The sequence below is a fragment of the Podospora pseudocomata genome (genome assembly GCF_035222375.1).
Source record: "Podospora pseudocomata strain CBS 415.72m chromosome 1 map unlocalized CBS415.72m_1, whole genome shotgun sequence".
Classification (NCBI taxonomy): Eukaryota; Fungi; Ascomycota; class Sordariomycetes; order Sordariales; family Podosporaceae; genus Podospora; species Podospora pseudocomata.
In genome coordinates, this window is record NW_026946363.1 from 6,851,447 (window position 1) to 6,864,748 (window position 13,302).

A 13,302-nucleotide genomic window follows, 5' to 3' on the forward strand; every position below is an offset into this window, starting at 1 on the left:
GCGCAGTATCACTCGGGGCCAAACAGCCTCGCCCGGTTTCAACCCGCCAGTTAACTTGCTAACAGCCAGTCGTGGAAACTGGCGGTGCATATGCCCTGCAGAGTGAGGTGGTGTTGATGCACTGCAAGCCCAGCTCAGACAAGGTCCGCGGCTGTCCGATTGACCAAGGCCCTCTCGGGTACCTGACATGATCCGAGAATGAAGAACGACACAAACCACGAAGAAGCCTGATGATAGTATGTCGCTTTTTTTGAGTGGCCACCCATCTGTGTCACTACACACAACACGACGCGTGTTGAGAAGTGCATGGTATAGGAATATCTGATCTCAATATCAACAACAGCTACCACCACCACCACCACCACCACCGCATAGCTGACCAACCAACTGTGCTGTCTCAGTCACGAGCGCTCGGATTCCAAGCCTTCTAAGAAGCGGTCCTTCAGTCTATTCCCGTATTCAGATTGATAGGCATGAGTGGTCTACGAATCCCGCACGCATAATCTTCACCTGAGCCAACCTGTTCTGGAGAACGGTTCGAAACAAGAGGGTGTGAACCTATCATATCTCACCCTGTGACTCCACGATCCCACTCGTGGCCCCCTGCACGCAGGGAACTGTAAGTCTTACCCCTGTCCATCTTATGTTCCCAGAGCTCGGGAGATGCCAGACGAACTACCTTTTCTGCAGCATTCTGCGCAGAGAGCAAGCAAGGTTTCAGATGAAGCGCTGGTCACCTGATCTGACGACAAGCTCAACCACGCCTACCTACCTTTTACCCCCCTTTCCATTCGAAATGTGTGTCATCCGAACGGCCAGAACGGGGGGCGGGGGTGACGGTGTCGAGAATGGCCAACCTGGTGATGCCGTCATGTTTCACCTGTGCACACCCACCTTCTTGGTGATTGCGATCACGGGCACCACTTGAGGGGAACATCATCCACCACACCTCTTTTTCATTTTTGGCGCATCGGCGATAACAAGGAAGACCGCAGATAAGGAGCGCTTATTATCCGGGAGAACGTCATCTGAGTAACACTGCCGCCGCAACGCAACCCCCCCAGGAAGCAGACAGGCAAGGGCAGGGCAGGTCCCGGGTGTTCCTTCACGGATCAACAAAATCCAAGGTTTTCGGCAGAGTTAGATGTTTCGAAATATCAGGTTTCTTTGAGGGCCGGGCCCAGGTCCAAGGAAGGAAACGAAGTGGAAGATTTCAAAAAGGAAAACGGAGGTCCGAAACAAGGTCTGTCGGTGGTTTGTCCACGTAACTCGCCTACGTGGGAGACCCTCATAAGACGGAGGCATCGGAAGTAAGTAGGGCTGAGCGAGGAACGCTAGAGTACGGATATGATGAACATGGGTCCGAGGTGAGTGTGAGTCGTCGCGTGTGGTCAAAAGCGCAATGTCGGTCGGTGACTGCCTACCAACCCGATGTGGAATTCCACGCGAAACTGCCCTGCGGTTGAGCGCTGCCGTCTTCACCTTTCATATCGCTGTAGCACATTCACGTTATTTGCTCGTTCACACGTGTCGAATTTTACGACGTCTTGTCTCACTTTCCCAGTCGGCAACCGGCCAATTTGGGCAGGTTGGTTTCAATGGGTTGAGGGTCGATGAACACAATCAGGTGCATTGAAGTAGGACGAGGAAAATGCCATCTTATAATTTCCCAGTGCGATTGGCACACACGAGCCACCGCCTCTGGCGGCCGCGAGGGTTGCTGCCCCCCCTCTGTCGAGTTACCATTGTAAACCTCTTACGAATACATCAAATCAACTCCGGCCCTGGACCTTGCCTCGCCCTGTCCGCGAATTTGTAATCTGTGGCGGTATTGCCACAAAGCGTGGATCCTATTATGATAACGCCCATTTGTGCACACATCCTTCCTCTGTCCTTCACGCTTCCAATATGACACACGCATCCCATCTCTTCATGTACCTTGGACGACAAATGATGACGGACAGACACAATTCCAGTGATACCCACACTCACTCCCCAATGCCCACACCCATACTTCCAATTCCAGTACGCCTCCCCGGACCCGATTTGCCCTTCCCATTCGTCAATTCCACAGCTTCCGGTTTGCCCCCTCGCCGGTTGAGTCAATGAACCATCAACGACGCGTCCTCACACTAGGCAGCCGTCATTCATGATTCGACAACCACGTAGTGGTTCAGAATCACAGCACCCTGCAGGTAAACGCTGTAGGCAGACAGCGCGGTCCGTCGAAGGGAATGCCGAAACAGAAGTTGAGGCTCCGCCTTGCCATGTTATTGCCGGTTTCCATATTGAGGAATGCGGTGTAAGACACCGACATGATATGATGCCTTCTCTGTTGGTGTCCCTCAATCCGCCAGCCTCGTCAGGCTGTGTCCAATGAGGCAGAACTGCGCATAGGCACTGATGGCTGAAACGCAGTGCATGCGGTGCATGTGTCTGATTTCTGCAGAGCAGCGCCCGGCACTACCCAACGAATTTGCATTTCTATGCGGCAGCACAGTCCTACGGGTTGTCCAGATCGCGGTAGGGCTTATGGAGGGTCCGAGGTGATTGAGGCTCCTCTCTGTCACGCGACGTTACAACAGACGCCAGCCTCGCCTCAATGCAGTCGAGTACCCACACAGGGATGTGTCTCCTATCAAGTAAAGTCGTAAATCACCAGGCTCTCTCCCCCGCCTCTGTTCTGCTTCCAAACAACAATCATCTCATCATCAAACCCAACCAGATCCCGCTCTTCTGCAACATCAATTGGGTCATAGTACCGGCTCGTCCCGTTGTCCCGCCCCGAGACCCTCTCCGGTCGTATCTCCACACTCATAACATTGCTCGCCCTCGACGTGGCACCTTCCAAAGCCCACACGCGCATCTCCTCACCTCGAGAGCCCACACTGACAGCCTTACCGCGGCAGTTGACCTGACCTTGGCTGATTCCAGACGTGTGCCCCCATAGCCGATGACCAGAGGTGACCGTCAAGGAGGACGGGCCAGACCGGCACAGAAAGTGGGATAAAGTGTTGTCGGGCAGGGTCGCAACGAGGTAAGGATGGTTGTAGCACAAGGCTTTCGGCCCACACTCGCGAGGCGAGAAGCTGAAGTGAGGGGATAAACGGCCAGGGTCCATGACTCTAGACCGGGGAGTCATGGGCGGTGTGAAGGGAGGTTCATATACGCTTGATTCGGCGGGCTCGCGGGAACCATGACCTGGCCTGGGTATATACTCAATCCAGTTGACCGGGCGACGGAACAGGAGAAGCGGGAGAGTGTGAGCGATGGGCGTAGTTGTGATTTCTGGCATCGAGGCTGGATCATCTTGAATAGGGGGTGAAATGTGGAGATCCTGAACGCCAAAAGACCAGCCGATGTGGGTAGTCACCGTATATGCAATTGATGCGATGACTGAAGAGTTCGTTTTCCGGATGGAGAAGGAGAGAGGTGCCTGACACGTGTGCGAGTCTAGCGATGCTAGTAGAGACGGCGGCGGTAAGACCATGGTTTTATCACAGGGCCCAGCCATGGAGCCACCAAAGGTGTATAGCGATACCAAAACCGCCCTGGTAGCTGTGATCAGGTACGGGTGCGAGTACGCCATCTCAATCAGCTCGCCATTGCTGGACTTTTCGTGTCGGTATCGTCGTTTCAAGCGGCCGTCCTTGACAGATAGCCTCCACACCCCAAAGCTCCCGTCGGTGAACCCCAGCGCAATGTCCAGCAGTCCATCCACGAGCTTTGCCTCATCGATGGCCATGCAGCTTGGTGCAGTGCTGTGGGCGTCCCCGTCAACTTCTGGGACCTCCACCAACCCTACATGTCCCAACAGTTTGCGGCTCCTGAGATCCCATGCACGCAGATATCGGCTATCTGCACTGACTGCAATACCCTGAACTGCCTTTATGAAACTCCTCCGTCCTTTCCTCGAGCGTTGATGCTCGTTGAAACGTTCTTCATGACGTGGGGTCTTCACTGTTTCCTGTCCTCCGCTTAGGCGAAGCTCAACAGCCTTACATTTGCCCTTCGCCCAGTTGTGGCGTATTCTGTATTGTCTCTTCCAGTCCATCGTCCTGTTCGGTCTGTCCTCATCGGGTGCGTAGTACAACAGCGGGTCTTCCTGTACGCCGTCGCTTTGCACGTCGTCATCGTGGTCCTCAGGCGGTGTTATACCCCCCTCCAGCCAGTCCCGCACCCCCTCCTCTTGTTCGTCCTCGGCATCTTCATTCTGGCCGCTACTGCCGGTATTGAGATCTCCCGCGTTATTGACCTTCGAATCTGTATCGAGGTCATTCCCGCAGGCTCGGTGTCCTGTTCCCCACCTGCAGGCTCGACCGAATGTGTTCTTGCTATGATTCCCACCCAGGTGTGGGCCGAAGCCTGGTATGAGTCGGGCTCTAGGCAGCACAAAGCGATGGTAGTACAAATTCTTCCACAACTGCGAGTCGCAGGCGAGGGTATAAAATCGGCGGGAAACGGGAGAAACGCCGAGGAGCTGGTTCAGTGAGAGTGAAGAGAGGATGCGCAGAAGGAGCTCGTCAGAAAGAGGGGATATAAGGTCGGGTCCCGTATGGTGCTTCAAGCAGCTGTGCGGTTTCTGCTGTAGTGCTTGCGTGGGGTTGAAGTCTGGAACAAGGCCGAGGTTTGCGATGGTGGAGGTCGGTGTGGACCTGGAATTGTTCAGTTTTCGGCGGTGAGGCGGTCTGGGTGAGGAAGCCTCAGGATTGAAGGAATCAAGCGACCGCTTGTAGGACGGGAAAGCCATTATTGCCAGAGCCTGGCAACAAACGTGAAAGAGGATGTCGGAGTCTATCTCTTAATCGCAATCGAGAAAAGAAGGGGCACGTCGCGACTGCCGAGAAGTGCCGTTGCTTTTCTCGTTGATGTTCCTGGGAAACAAAGGCGGAATTGTGGAGAAAATGCTGCTTGCTGTCAGCGGCCCGCGGTGGGTCCAAACAAGGTGTGGGTCAAAAGGTGGTACCTGACCCTTGTCTTTCGTCAACAGCTCCCTCAGCTCCAAACCCTCGATATTACGGTCACAGTTTTTTGAGCAAATAAATACTGATAATTCGTGCTAAAACCTGATTATGTCTGTACATCACCTTTTCCGGCGCACAACTCCCCAAGAGTTTAAGGGGCGGCAGAGGCTCCGATCTCCAACATGGTGCGTTGCCAGCCAAGTGAGCCATGTGAACCTGTCCGCGGCCTTCCGCAGCTCATCGACCCGATAAGCATTGGCTTCTTTCTCGCCAGACTCAACATCTCTTCATCCCTAGCATGTAAAAGTCTGGTCGGGCACTAACGCTCTCTTCTTCTCCAACTCAAGACAAGCTTTCGCCGCGGCATCCGCCCTGACAGAATCCATATATACTTCATGTATCTCGTTCATCCACTCTCCCAGTCTTCCCCAGCCACTACAAAACTCCGATGCCTTTTCCAACCTCAGTGTAATCCAGCCATGCTTGAGAAGGATATCCCGTCTGGGGCCTTGCTTCCAAAAGGGCACCCCGAGCTTCTTCATTTGACGTTGCAGCGACAACACAAAACAGAACCTCAGCCACGACCCGCAAAGTTCTCGAAACCATGTCTTCCACTGCCGCCTAGGGAACATTGGCCCTGTCACGATGTCGAATCGGGTGAGTACCGTTCTCTTTTCCGCAATAAATCTCCTGCCGGAAGAACTTCGAAGTCACTGAAACACACGAATATCGTAAAAAGTCAACATCTATTCAAGTGTAAAAACGTCAGTCAAAGCTTGAAGGAACATAGTCTGTGCCGTGGCCGAGCTTGCTAGGTATCACACTACTCGAAAAGTCTGTCGGCCCTATCAGTTGGGTGAACAATTCACCGCCACATGGCACCTGCAAGCGCCAGTTGAAGATGGGGATCCAGTGACCCTCGAGTACGTACTCCCATCACCTCAGGTAGGGAATGCGCGATGTAGCAGCTTCGATGTTCAACTCCGAAACACACCACTTGATTCCCGTGGCGACAGTGGCTGAGGCGTATTGCGGCATTGACAAGCAAAACTGATGCAGGTTGATCCGAATTGGACACATGTATCAACAGTTCATCATTGCTCCTCGTTTTTCGGCTGACGCAAAGCTCTACTCATTTTTCGTCGGCTTGTATGTTTTGTCCACAACGCTTGCCGTGGAAAATCAACTCTTCAAAAGTTTCTGCCTGCCATCCCACCCCATGTTTTCACTCAGCCAGCCCACACAGCAGGCCCGGGAGGCTTGTACTCAAGCAACCTCATATCCTCCACTTTGACGGATCCAAGGACCATCTGATTCCCAGGAAGCCGAATCCCTTTCGTCTTGTTAGCAAGATGCAAGCATCTCTCTCCGAACCGGAGTCTTCAAGGAGGTAACTCACCTGGATCATCAATCTCATACGTCCCCGGAAACCTTGCAAAGCCGGCTGGACTCCCACCGCCCTCGCCCATAATATTGACATGAGCACAGTTGACAAACCACTGGCTGTAGTTGTACGAGTCCGTCGGCCAGAACTGTTCGATCCGCATGAGATACTTCCCCGGTGGCGTCGTCAGCGGAATGCTAAAGTTGAACTGTTTCTCTCTGTCAGTCTCATCCACACCACGAAGAGATGGGGGTCTGAATGATCATCCATGGTAACTCACATCGCCCTCCCCCGACAACAACCAAGAATTATTGTCCTTCGGCCCCGCAACCGCGATCTTGAACCAATCCCCATCCCCACGATAGTTCTCAACATCGTCCCCGGGTGCCCTCGATAGGTAAATCTGTGCGGGCCCTCTATGGTAAAACTCCCCGCCAGGCCCGTAGGCATCCCAGCTGACTCGGAACCCGACTTCACTTCCCGCAATGACATCAGCCGTGGAGGTGTTGGCCGCAGCAGCAAAGGCCTTCCTGCCGCAGGTGATGTCCGGATGGTGGACGTCCATCTGGGGTATGGTCTTGTGGTATTGGCCCCAGGGAAAAATCTCGTCTTCGTAGTTGGGACCCATGACGTCGCGGACGTAGAGCCATTCCGGGGTGGCGGTTCGGTTGACGAGGAGGATGCCCATCGTGTCTGGACTGTCAGGACAACTCGTTCGTGTTAGGCTGCGCAGGGTTGAGCTTACTATGAGCCAGCACCTCAGGCATGAAGAACCAAGCCAAAAGTCCCAGAAGTTGTGGCTTCATGCTGTTTGAGCTTCAGGTTATTTTCAGTCCAAAAGTGCCCTATTCAAGGTGGTCAGAAACGTTCCAATCTTCTCCACGCCTTCCGCCCTCTAAATACTCCAACGTTCTGCATCGAGATCGCTTATTGGAATCAAGAAAGCAGACCAACAGTAGAGACGGCATGCCATAGCCTACTCCAACAAAGGATGGGAGTTAATATGGCGGCTATCAAAACTGTAGGATGCGGGGAACACTCTCCATCCGTTGACCGAAAGAGGATGAGAAGGATTTAAAGTGCAACACTATTGAGAGCTCGTGCCAACAAACACAATCGGGTTTGTTGTGATTGTGAATGACGGATATCATACGGTACCACCCTGAACCCCCAGGGTTTGCGAAAAAAGGGGGAAAGGGGGCTGATCTCACTACAGTTGCACATGGTGCAATAACAGGAGAGTATCATTGAAATGCGGTCAAAGCAGAAGAGTTACTATCGAATAATAACTCCTCATCAGGCAACACCCCAGCCTCACCACCGCTGTGCTCTCCCGCAGCACGTCTCGTCCACATCGGACACCGACTAATACAACCTTCCCGGAAAAGCACCCTCAGCTTTCAACCCGCCCACAAAGTACAACTCCGTCTCCGCCAACAGCACCATCCTTCCCTTTCCCGCGAACTGAAAGTTGGCCACTCCCTTGCCCAGGAATATCTTTCCAATCAACTTCCCTGATGGACTATAAACTTGCACGCCATCTGCACAGCCCACGTAGACATTGCCATTTGTATCCACATTGATCCCATCTGGTATACCAGGTGTGATAAACGCAAAGGTTTGTCTGTTGGACAAGGTCCCATCCCTGGAGACATCAAATCGGTAACTAACTGTGTCAGCGGGCTGTCAACGAAACAACAAAGATCAACTAACATCGTGGAAGGATTATTATACTCCATCCCTCTGAAAGCCTGCGCTACCCCGCTGTCGGTCACATAAAGATGTGACCCCGATGGTGAGAATTGAATGCCGTTTGGCATGCTGAATCCATCCGCCACCACAGTGACAGCTCCAGTAGCCTCATTGAAACGCCACACCTGCTTTGGAAAGCCGGGTGCAGGCCGAAAATCTTGAACGAATCCGTAGGTAGGGTCGGTGAAATAGATGTCACCATTTCGGGGGTTGACTGAGGCGTCGTTGATGGAGTTGAATTGCCGACCAAAGTAGTTGTTCAGCATGACTAGGTATCCTCCAGACGTTAGCACGTGATAAACACTCGACGCGCGGAGACTACCTAACCGACCTTTTGTATCATAAGGAGGCTCTGGATTCATAAGGTAAATGGCAGGTGGAATGTTCTCCCCCTTTCCTTGTCCGACAAAGAGCAACTTGTTCTTGTAGTTTGTGCCCCCTATTTTGGTATTCAGTCTGATGTGTTCGTCAAGCACGTGCAAAATACAACCCTACCGTTGGGGTTCATAACCTTGGCCCCGTCAGCCGCAGTCACATCCTCAATCTGAACAGATCCGCTGGCATTTCTCTGGCTGGTGATAGCCCGTGTGATGGCAGACAATTTGATCTTCTGAATGATGGCTGATTTTTGCATCCCTGTTCCGGCAGCTGGCGCACCTGCATTCTGACAAAAGAACATTTCATCTGTGGATGGATTCCTGCATCATATGTTAGCCGAGTAGTCGTTGCCATGAGCTCAAACACGCTGTTGGTTGACTTACCACACTGGAGCCTCGTGAAACAAGGGGTCGCCATCGGTGTGGTTCAGCAGCGTCAAGGTTGGGTTGGGCCCAATAATATCCTCGAACTCCTTGCTGTAGATGTGAAAGGGCCGGGCAACTAGAGACTCTATTGTCGCATTTGGTGGTGCGAATGGCTGTGTTGGACCAGATACCGATGGTTAACTTGACATCTTGGCTGGCATGATGAAAGGGATGAAAAGATCACACACAATCCAAGCAATGAAACCTCCATATTCTGACGGAGGAGGAACAGTCGGGAGAACATTAAAGGCCCTTTGATCGATCCTTTGTGCCTGGGCCGCAAAACTTTGCCTTTCGGCATGAAACAAGTCTGGAGTGCTGATAGCGACGCCTAGAAAGACAGCGGATGACAGGAAGCTTTTGCCGAACTGTAATGGCGGCATTGTGCACAGTCTGAATAGGGTCTATGGAAGGTGCTTCCAGATCGTGGATGTCGGTTTCTCTGTGTCTTGCACGAGAAGGAGACATTCTTCAGCAAAGCAAGATAGAGGGGGAGAGCCATCATGTAGTTACTCCGAATCCTACATCATAACCCCACTCGACCCCTGACACGGGTACCACAGGGCGTAAGACGGGATCTGCATACATCCGCAATCCATGCGAAGATCGATATCTCATCCGAAATTCTGCCCAAGGGTGCCGTCGGACCGGCGCGGAGGTCCGGGCGCTGCGGCGGGCACCACCCCTTTGCGGTGGCAGGCTGAATAGACGTTTTATCTCCCCATGTCGAGACTCCCAAGGCTACCAATCATCATCCGCAGTTGACCATGCTGTCTCCCAGGCACGAACAACCACTTCTCGAGCCTCCAAACACCATGTCTTGTCGGGAGAGCAGGGCGGTGATGGTAATCCAGGGCCCGCAGAAACCATCGTGGTCCTGGAAACGTGCAACAGGCCATTGCTGCTGTACACAATCAGTTGAAAAGACTGGGGGTCTTCTGGGGTACGGATTCTGGCTTGGGGTGTGGTTCTGGGTCTTCTCGTAGATGTAGCAGAACTGGCCCTGCGCGTTGAAGATCGTTTTGCCGCTGGGAAACTTTAGATTTTGTTGATCGCGATATCTTGGGATCAGGCCTGGGGATTATCTGTTGGGTCTGGGGGTGCTCGTTCCGCAAGAGCCATGCACGAGGTGAGCTCTTGCTCTTTCGGTCAAGATATTCAAGTTAGGGTTTGCACCTTCCTCGCACAACTTTCATTTCCATCCTTTTGGCAGCTGCGATGTTCATTTTTTTCAACTGGGTCCAACATCCTTGGATGTTGTCATAATCGATCAATGTGAGCCACGCCCTTGCCTCCTATTGGAGCACTTTTGTTCTCAGCTAAGAATCCGGGCAATCTGTCTGGTGTACCTAGACTTTGATATTTGATTATTGCGCTATGCTGTACAACCAACACCGCCTTTTGAGCCAAAATAGTGCGAGGTCTTTGGACTTGATCAAGCTCGGTGCCAAAGTAGAGTTAGAGAATGCTGCTTCTCTTATAGTCCGTCCTGCCATACTACCGGCAGCTTCAATCATTCACCAAACCAACACTTGTAGGGCGTGTGTTATTCTTACTATCGACTTTTTCAAATAGTCGCCACTGTTTCCTCAAAACTCACAAAGAATCGCGCACTATCCACCACGCTATCCCGAAACATCACCCAGTCTCTCCCCAACACTTTCCTTGCTGGCTCGGAATTAAACTTCTTCATTGCCGCCCTCGTTTTCTTGACCTCCTCAACCTTCCCTGCAGACGCCTCCCTGATAACACCTCTCAGATTATCCCCGAACTCCTCCCTCAAAACCTGCGCCATCTGACCAGGACTAACATTATCCTGCGCCACAAGCAAAAGCCTCTCCCTCCTCTTCTCCTCCACATCACCCACAGCCAAGTCATTCGCCACAGTCTTCACCACCACCTCCGCCACATCCCTAACATCAACAAAAGTCCCCCTAATGACGCTCGCCTCGGGGACCTCGCCTCCATGCATCACATCCCAAATGTCCTTCACCCGCATGCTCAGCCCAGACAACGGGCTCGGCATAAACAACGGCGGCCCCAACACAGGACTGGGACAAAAGGTCGTGACATTCACCGCCTTCCATCTTGGATCATTCTTGTCATCGACGATCTTCCAGAGTGCCTTTTCTGCAGCGGTTTTGCTGGCTTGGTAGGTGATGTAACCGGGTGTGTTGTCCCCCAGCTCTGCCACCTTGGCCTCGGCTTCTTGGTTCCAATCTGCCGAGGTAAAAACGTGATCCGGAGAGCGGTAAGGGGGTGGTGAGTACACTGCGCTGATGGAGGACATGAACGCCACTGATTTGATCTTGGTGGGGGCCTCAACGGCGGAGGCGAGTAGGGAAGTGGTCCCGTCAACGGCGGCCTTCATCATGGGGGCTGGGTCGCCGTCGGCCATCGAAACCGGAGAGGCGAGGTGGGCTATGGCTTGGACACCTTTTTGATGTCATGATCAGGTCATCAGTAAAGACAGGAACACGGGAAGGAGGGACCTGCCTTGGACCGCATTGTCAAACGCCCCTTTGATGGTGATGTCAGGAACCTCGACTATCTCGACCTTGCCGCCGCCTGCTTTCTGGGGTGCGGACAATGCGCGAAGCAAGGACTCGACATTAGGAGAGGTTTTGTTTCGGACCGTGCCCCTGACGCTGAAGCCGGCCTGGAGGAAGCGGGCGGCGGTGTGCGCGGCGATGTAGCCGTTGATTCCGGTGATGAGAACTTTTGCCATTGTGCGCTGGACAGCCTTTGCAGGTGAACTGAATTGGTGAATTCCTGGAACTGAAAATTCAATCGGAGACTGGAAAAAAAAAAAGATGGCCGATATCGCTACCAGCGACTCGCAAACAACACCGGCCGGTGTCACACACGCTCCTTGCCACGACAACGCCCGCCCGGGTCATACATATCCCGATGGCAGCCGACGGCTCCCGGGCTCACTTATCGTGGCAGCCTTTCATCCGAAACCTTCATCTTTATTTCATCTACCGCACTCCGTATGTACAAATCCCGACCCCCTTAATTGAACACGTTCGGCACCGGGTTCCTCAAGTAAGGCTTCACCGCCGTCGTCCCGTTGAAATCCCTCGACACCGCCTGGGCAAACGCCTGGGCAATCACATCCGCCCCCTCGGGGCTGGTGTGGGTGTAATCCACAGGGTAAAAGCTATTCACCTTCTGGCTCCCCAACCGCTGATACGTCTTGGTCACAGCCTGGTAGTGATCCACAAAGCTCGCCCCGCTGCCCACGTTCTTCGCCGCGGCAGCAGCGTACGGCACGAACCTAGGCGGCTCGTAGTTCCCGCTCCACTGTCCGTTCTGCCACAGGTTCTTGGGCGTCTGGGCGCTGAAGACGACCTTGGCCCCCTTGGCGATGAGAGCCCTACCGGCCGTCTGGAGGTAGTGGTTGTACGTGTAGACCGTCTCGCCTGTCTTGCCTGACCTGCAGACCTCGTTTCCTGTGCCGGGGCAGGCGCTGCGGCCATTGTCGTTGGCCGAGTTGGGGGAGCTGCCGTCGTTGTGCCCGAAGCTGATGATGACGATGTCGTTGGGGACAACGAGGCGCTCGATCTCGGCGAAGCGGCCTTCGTTGGTGAAGCTGCGGGCGGAGCGGCCGGAGATGGCCTTGTTGACGACCGGGATGGTGAGGTACCTGGAGAGGTACTCGCCCCAGCCGTTGTGCGGGCTGTTTGTGCGGGCCATGGTGCTGTCGCCGGCCAGGTAGACGGTGGGTGGCTTGGTTTGGCGAGGGGAGTTCTGCGAAGGGGCGGCGTTGCTTCCCGCCGCCATGAGGAGCGGGAGGAGGGTGGCCGGTGAGAACTTCATGATGAGGGTCTGTGGTGGTGGTGACTTGGCTCTCGATCTCGTATCCTTCCCTCCACAACACGGACAGAGGGGGGTCGTGGTCTCTTTTAAAGCAGCCGGCTTCCATCTCCCCGGGGGTCCCACAACATGCCCATTGTGTCATCTTTCGTCGACTTTGCAATGTTGCATTTCTTTCCTGGTAGGCTAGCTTCGGGTTCCCTGGATAACGGCCTGGATTCCACCAGCAAGAGGAGACCTTGTGCACTTGCGCAGCACGCTCTCCTCGCCATAGCGCAAGGCGGGAAAACTCATCAAAGCCACAACCGACCGAACGGGACTCTCCACGTTACCGTCGCTAACAAGAAATCCCCCGGGCTAGTGTCGTACCATGCTACGGTTGGTGCGGCTAAAAGGGGAAATAAAGAATCTGGGGTTTCCCCCAGATCCAGTCGTCGTCTCCAACGGCACCTCTGTCGGGAGAATGATCCAAACAAGGTATTACGGGTTCTCAGCAGCCGAGTAAGTGGTCAGCGGCATGACATTGTCCTTGGAAATATGGCAGGCAAAGCTCCACCTACATCAGCTCTTTGTAGCAGTT

At 53.7% G+C, this 13,302-nt stretch overlaps 5 protein-coding genes across 5 annotated transcripts; all 5 read right to left on the minus strand.

Annotated features, from left to right (window-relative positions):
- Positions 1–2,638: 2,638 nt before the first annotated feature.
- On the minus strand, positions 2,639–4,750 carry QC762_122140 (uncharacterized protein; the record flags this gene model as incomplete). The annotated part of the gene is made up of 1 exon (XM_062886631.1): positions 2,639–4,750. One exon carries the CDS (start codon positions 4,748–4,750, stop codon positions 2,639–2,641), a length of 2,112 nt encoding a protein of 703 aa, XP_062749757.1.
- Positions 4,751–5,948: 1,198 nt separating this feature from the next.
- QC762_122150 (uncharacterized protein) lies at positions 5,949–7,358 on the minus strand. Its single transcript, XM_062886632.1, has 4 exons — positions 7,094–7,358; positions 6,629–7,041; positions 6,364–6,556; positions 5,949–6,297 (listed from the first exon to the last, which is right to left on the minus strand). The coding sequence occupies exons 1-4, from the start codon at positions 7,152–7,154 to the stop codon at positions 6,194–6,196; spliced, it is 771 nt and encodes a 256-aa protein (XP_062749758.1). The 5' UTR covers positions 7,155–7,358; the 3' UTR covers positions 5,949–6,193.
- A 282-nt stretch (positions 7,359–7,640) lies between these two features.
- On the minus strand, positions 7,641–10,088 carry QC762_122160 (uncharacterized protein). Its single transcript, XM_062886633.1, has 5 exons — positions 9,092–10,088; positions 8,862–9,016; positions 8,596–8,798; positions 8,062–8,539; positions 7,641–8,014 (listed from the first exon to the last, which is right to left on the minus strand). Exons 1-5 carry the CDS (start codon positions 9,284–9,286, stop codon positions 7,714–7,716), a joined length of 1,332 nt encoding a protein of 443 aa, XP_062749759.1. The 5' UTR covers positions 9,287–10,088; the 3' UTR covers positions 7,641–7,713.
- A 1,236-nt stretch (positions 10,089–11,324) lies between these two features.
- On the minus strand, positions 11,325–11,631 carry QC762_0022580 (uncharacterized protein; the record flags this gene model as incomplete). Its single annotated transcript, XM_062883108.1, has 2 exons — positions 11,325–11,330; positions 11,407–11,631. The coding sequence occupies 2 exons, from the start codon at positions 11,629–11,631 to the stop codon at positions 11,325–11,327; spliced, it is 231 nt and encodes a 76-aa protein (XP_062749760.1).
- Positions 11,632–11,918: 287 nt separating this feature from the next.
- Positions 11,919–12,725, minus strand: QC762_0022590 (uncharacterized protein; the record flags this gene model as incomplete). The annotated part of the gene is made up of 1 exon (XM_062883109.1): positions 11,919–12,725. The coding sequence occupies one exon, from the start codon at positions 12,723–12,725 to the stop codon at positions 11,919–11,921; it is 807 nt and encodes a 268-aa protein (XP_062749761.1).
- Positions 12,726–13,302: the final 577 nt, after the last annotated feature.

Excerpts from the sequence above, each read along its gene's own strand:
- QC762_122150 (XM_062886632.1), bottom strand. The coding sequence starts at position 7,154 with ATGAAGCCACAACTTCTGGGACTTTTGGCTTGGTTCTTCATGCCTGAG. Across the intron at positions 6,557-6,628 it reads TGTTGTCGGGGGAGGGCGAT|TTCAACTTTAGCATTCCGCT; the intron begins GTGAGTTACCAT and ends AGAGAGAAACAG. Across the intron at positions 6,298-6,363 it reads GTATGAGATTGATGATCCAG|GGATTCGGCTTCCTGGGAAT; the intron begins GTGAGTTACCTC and ends ACAAGACGAAAG.
- QC762_122160 (XM_062886633.1), bottom strand. The coding sequence starts at position 9,286 with ATGCCGCCATTACAGTTCGGCAAAAGCTTCCTGTCATCCGCTGTCTTT. Across the intron at positions 8,799-8,861 it reads TTTCACGAGGCTCCAGTGTG|GAATCCATCCACAGATGAAA; the intron begins GTAAGTCAACCA and ends CATATGATGCAG. Across the intron at positions 8,540-8,595 it reads CAAGGTTATGAACCCCAACG|GGGGCACAAACTACAAGAAC; the intron begins GTAGGGTTGTAT and ends ATACCAAAATAG.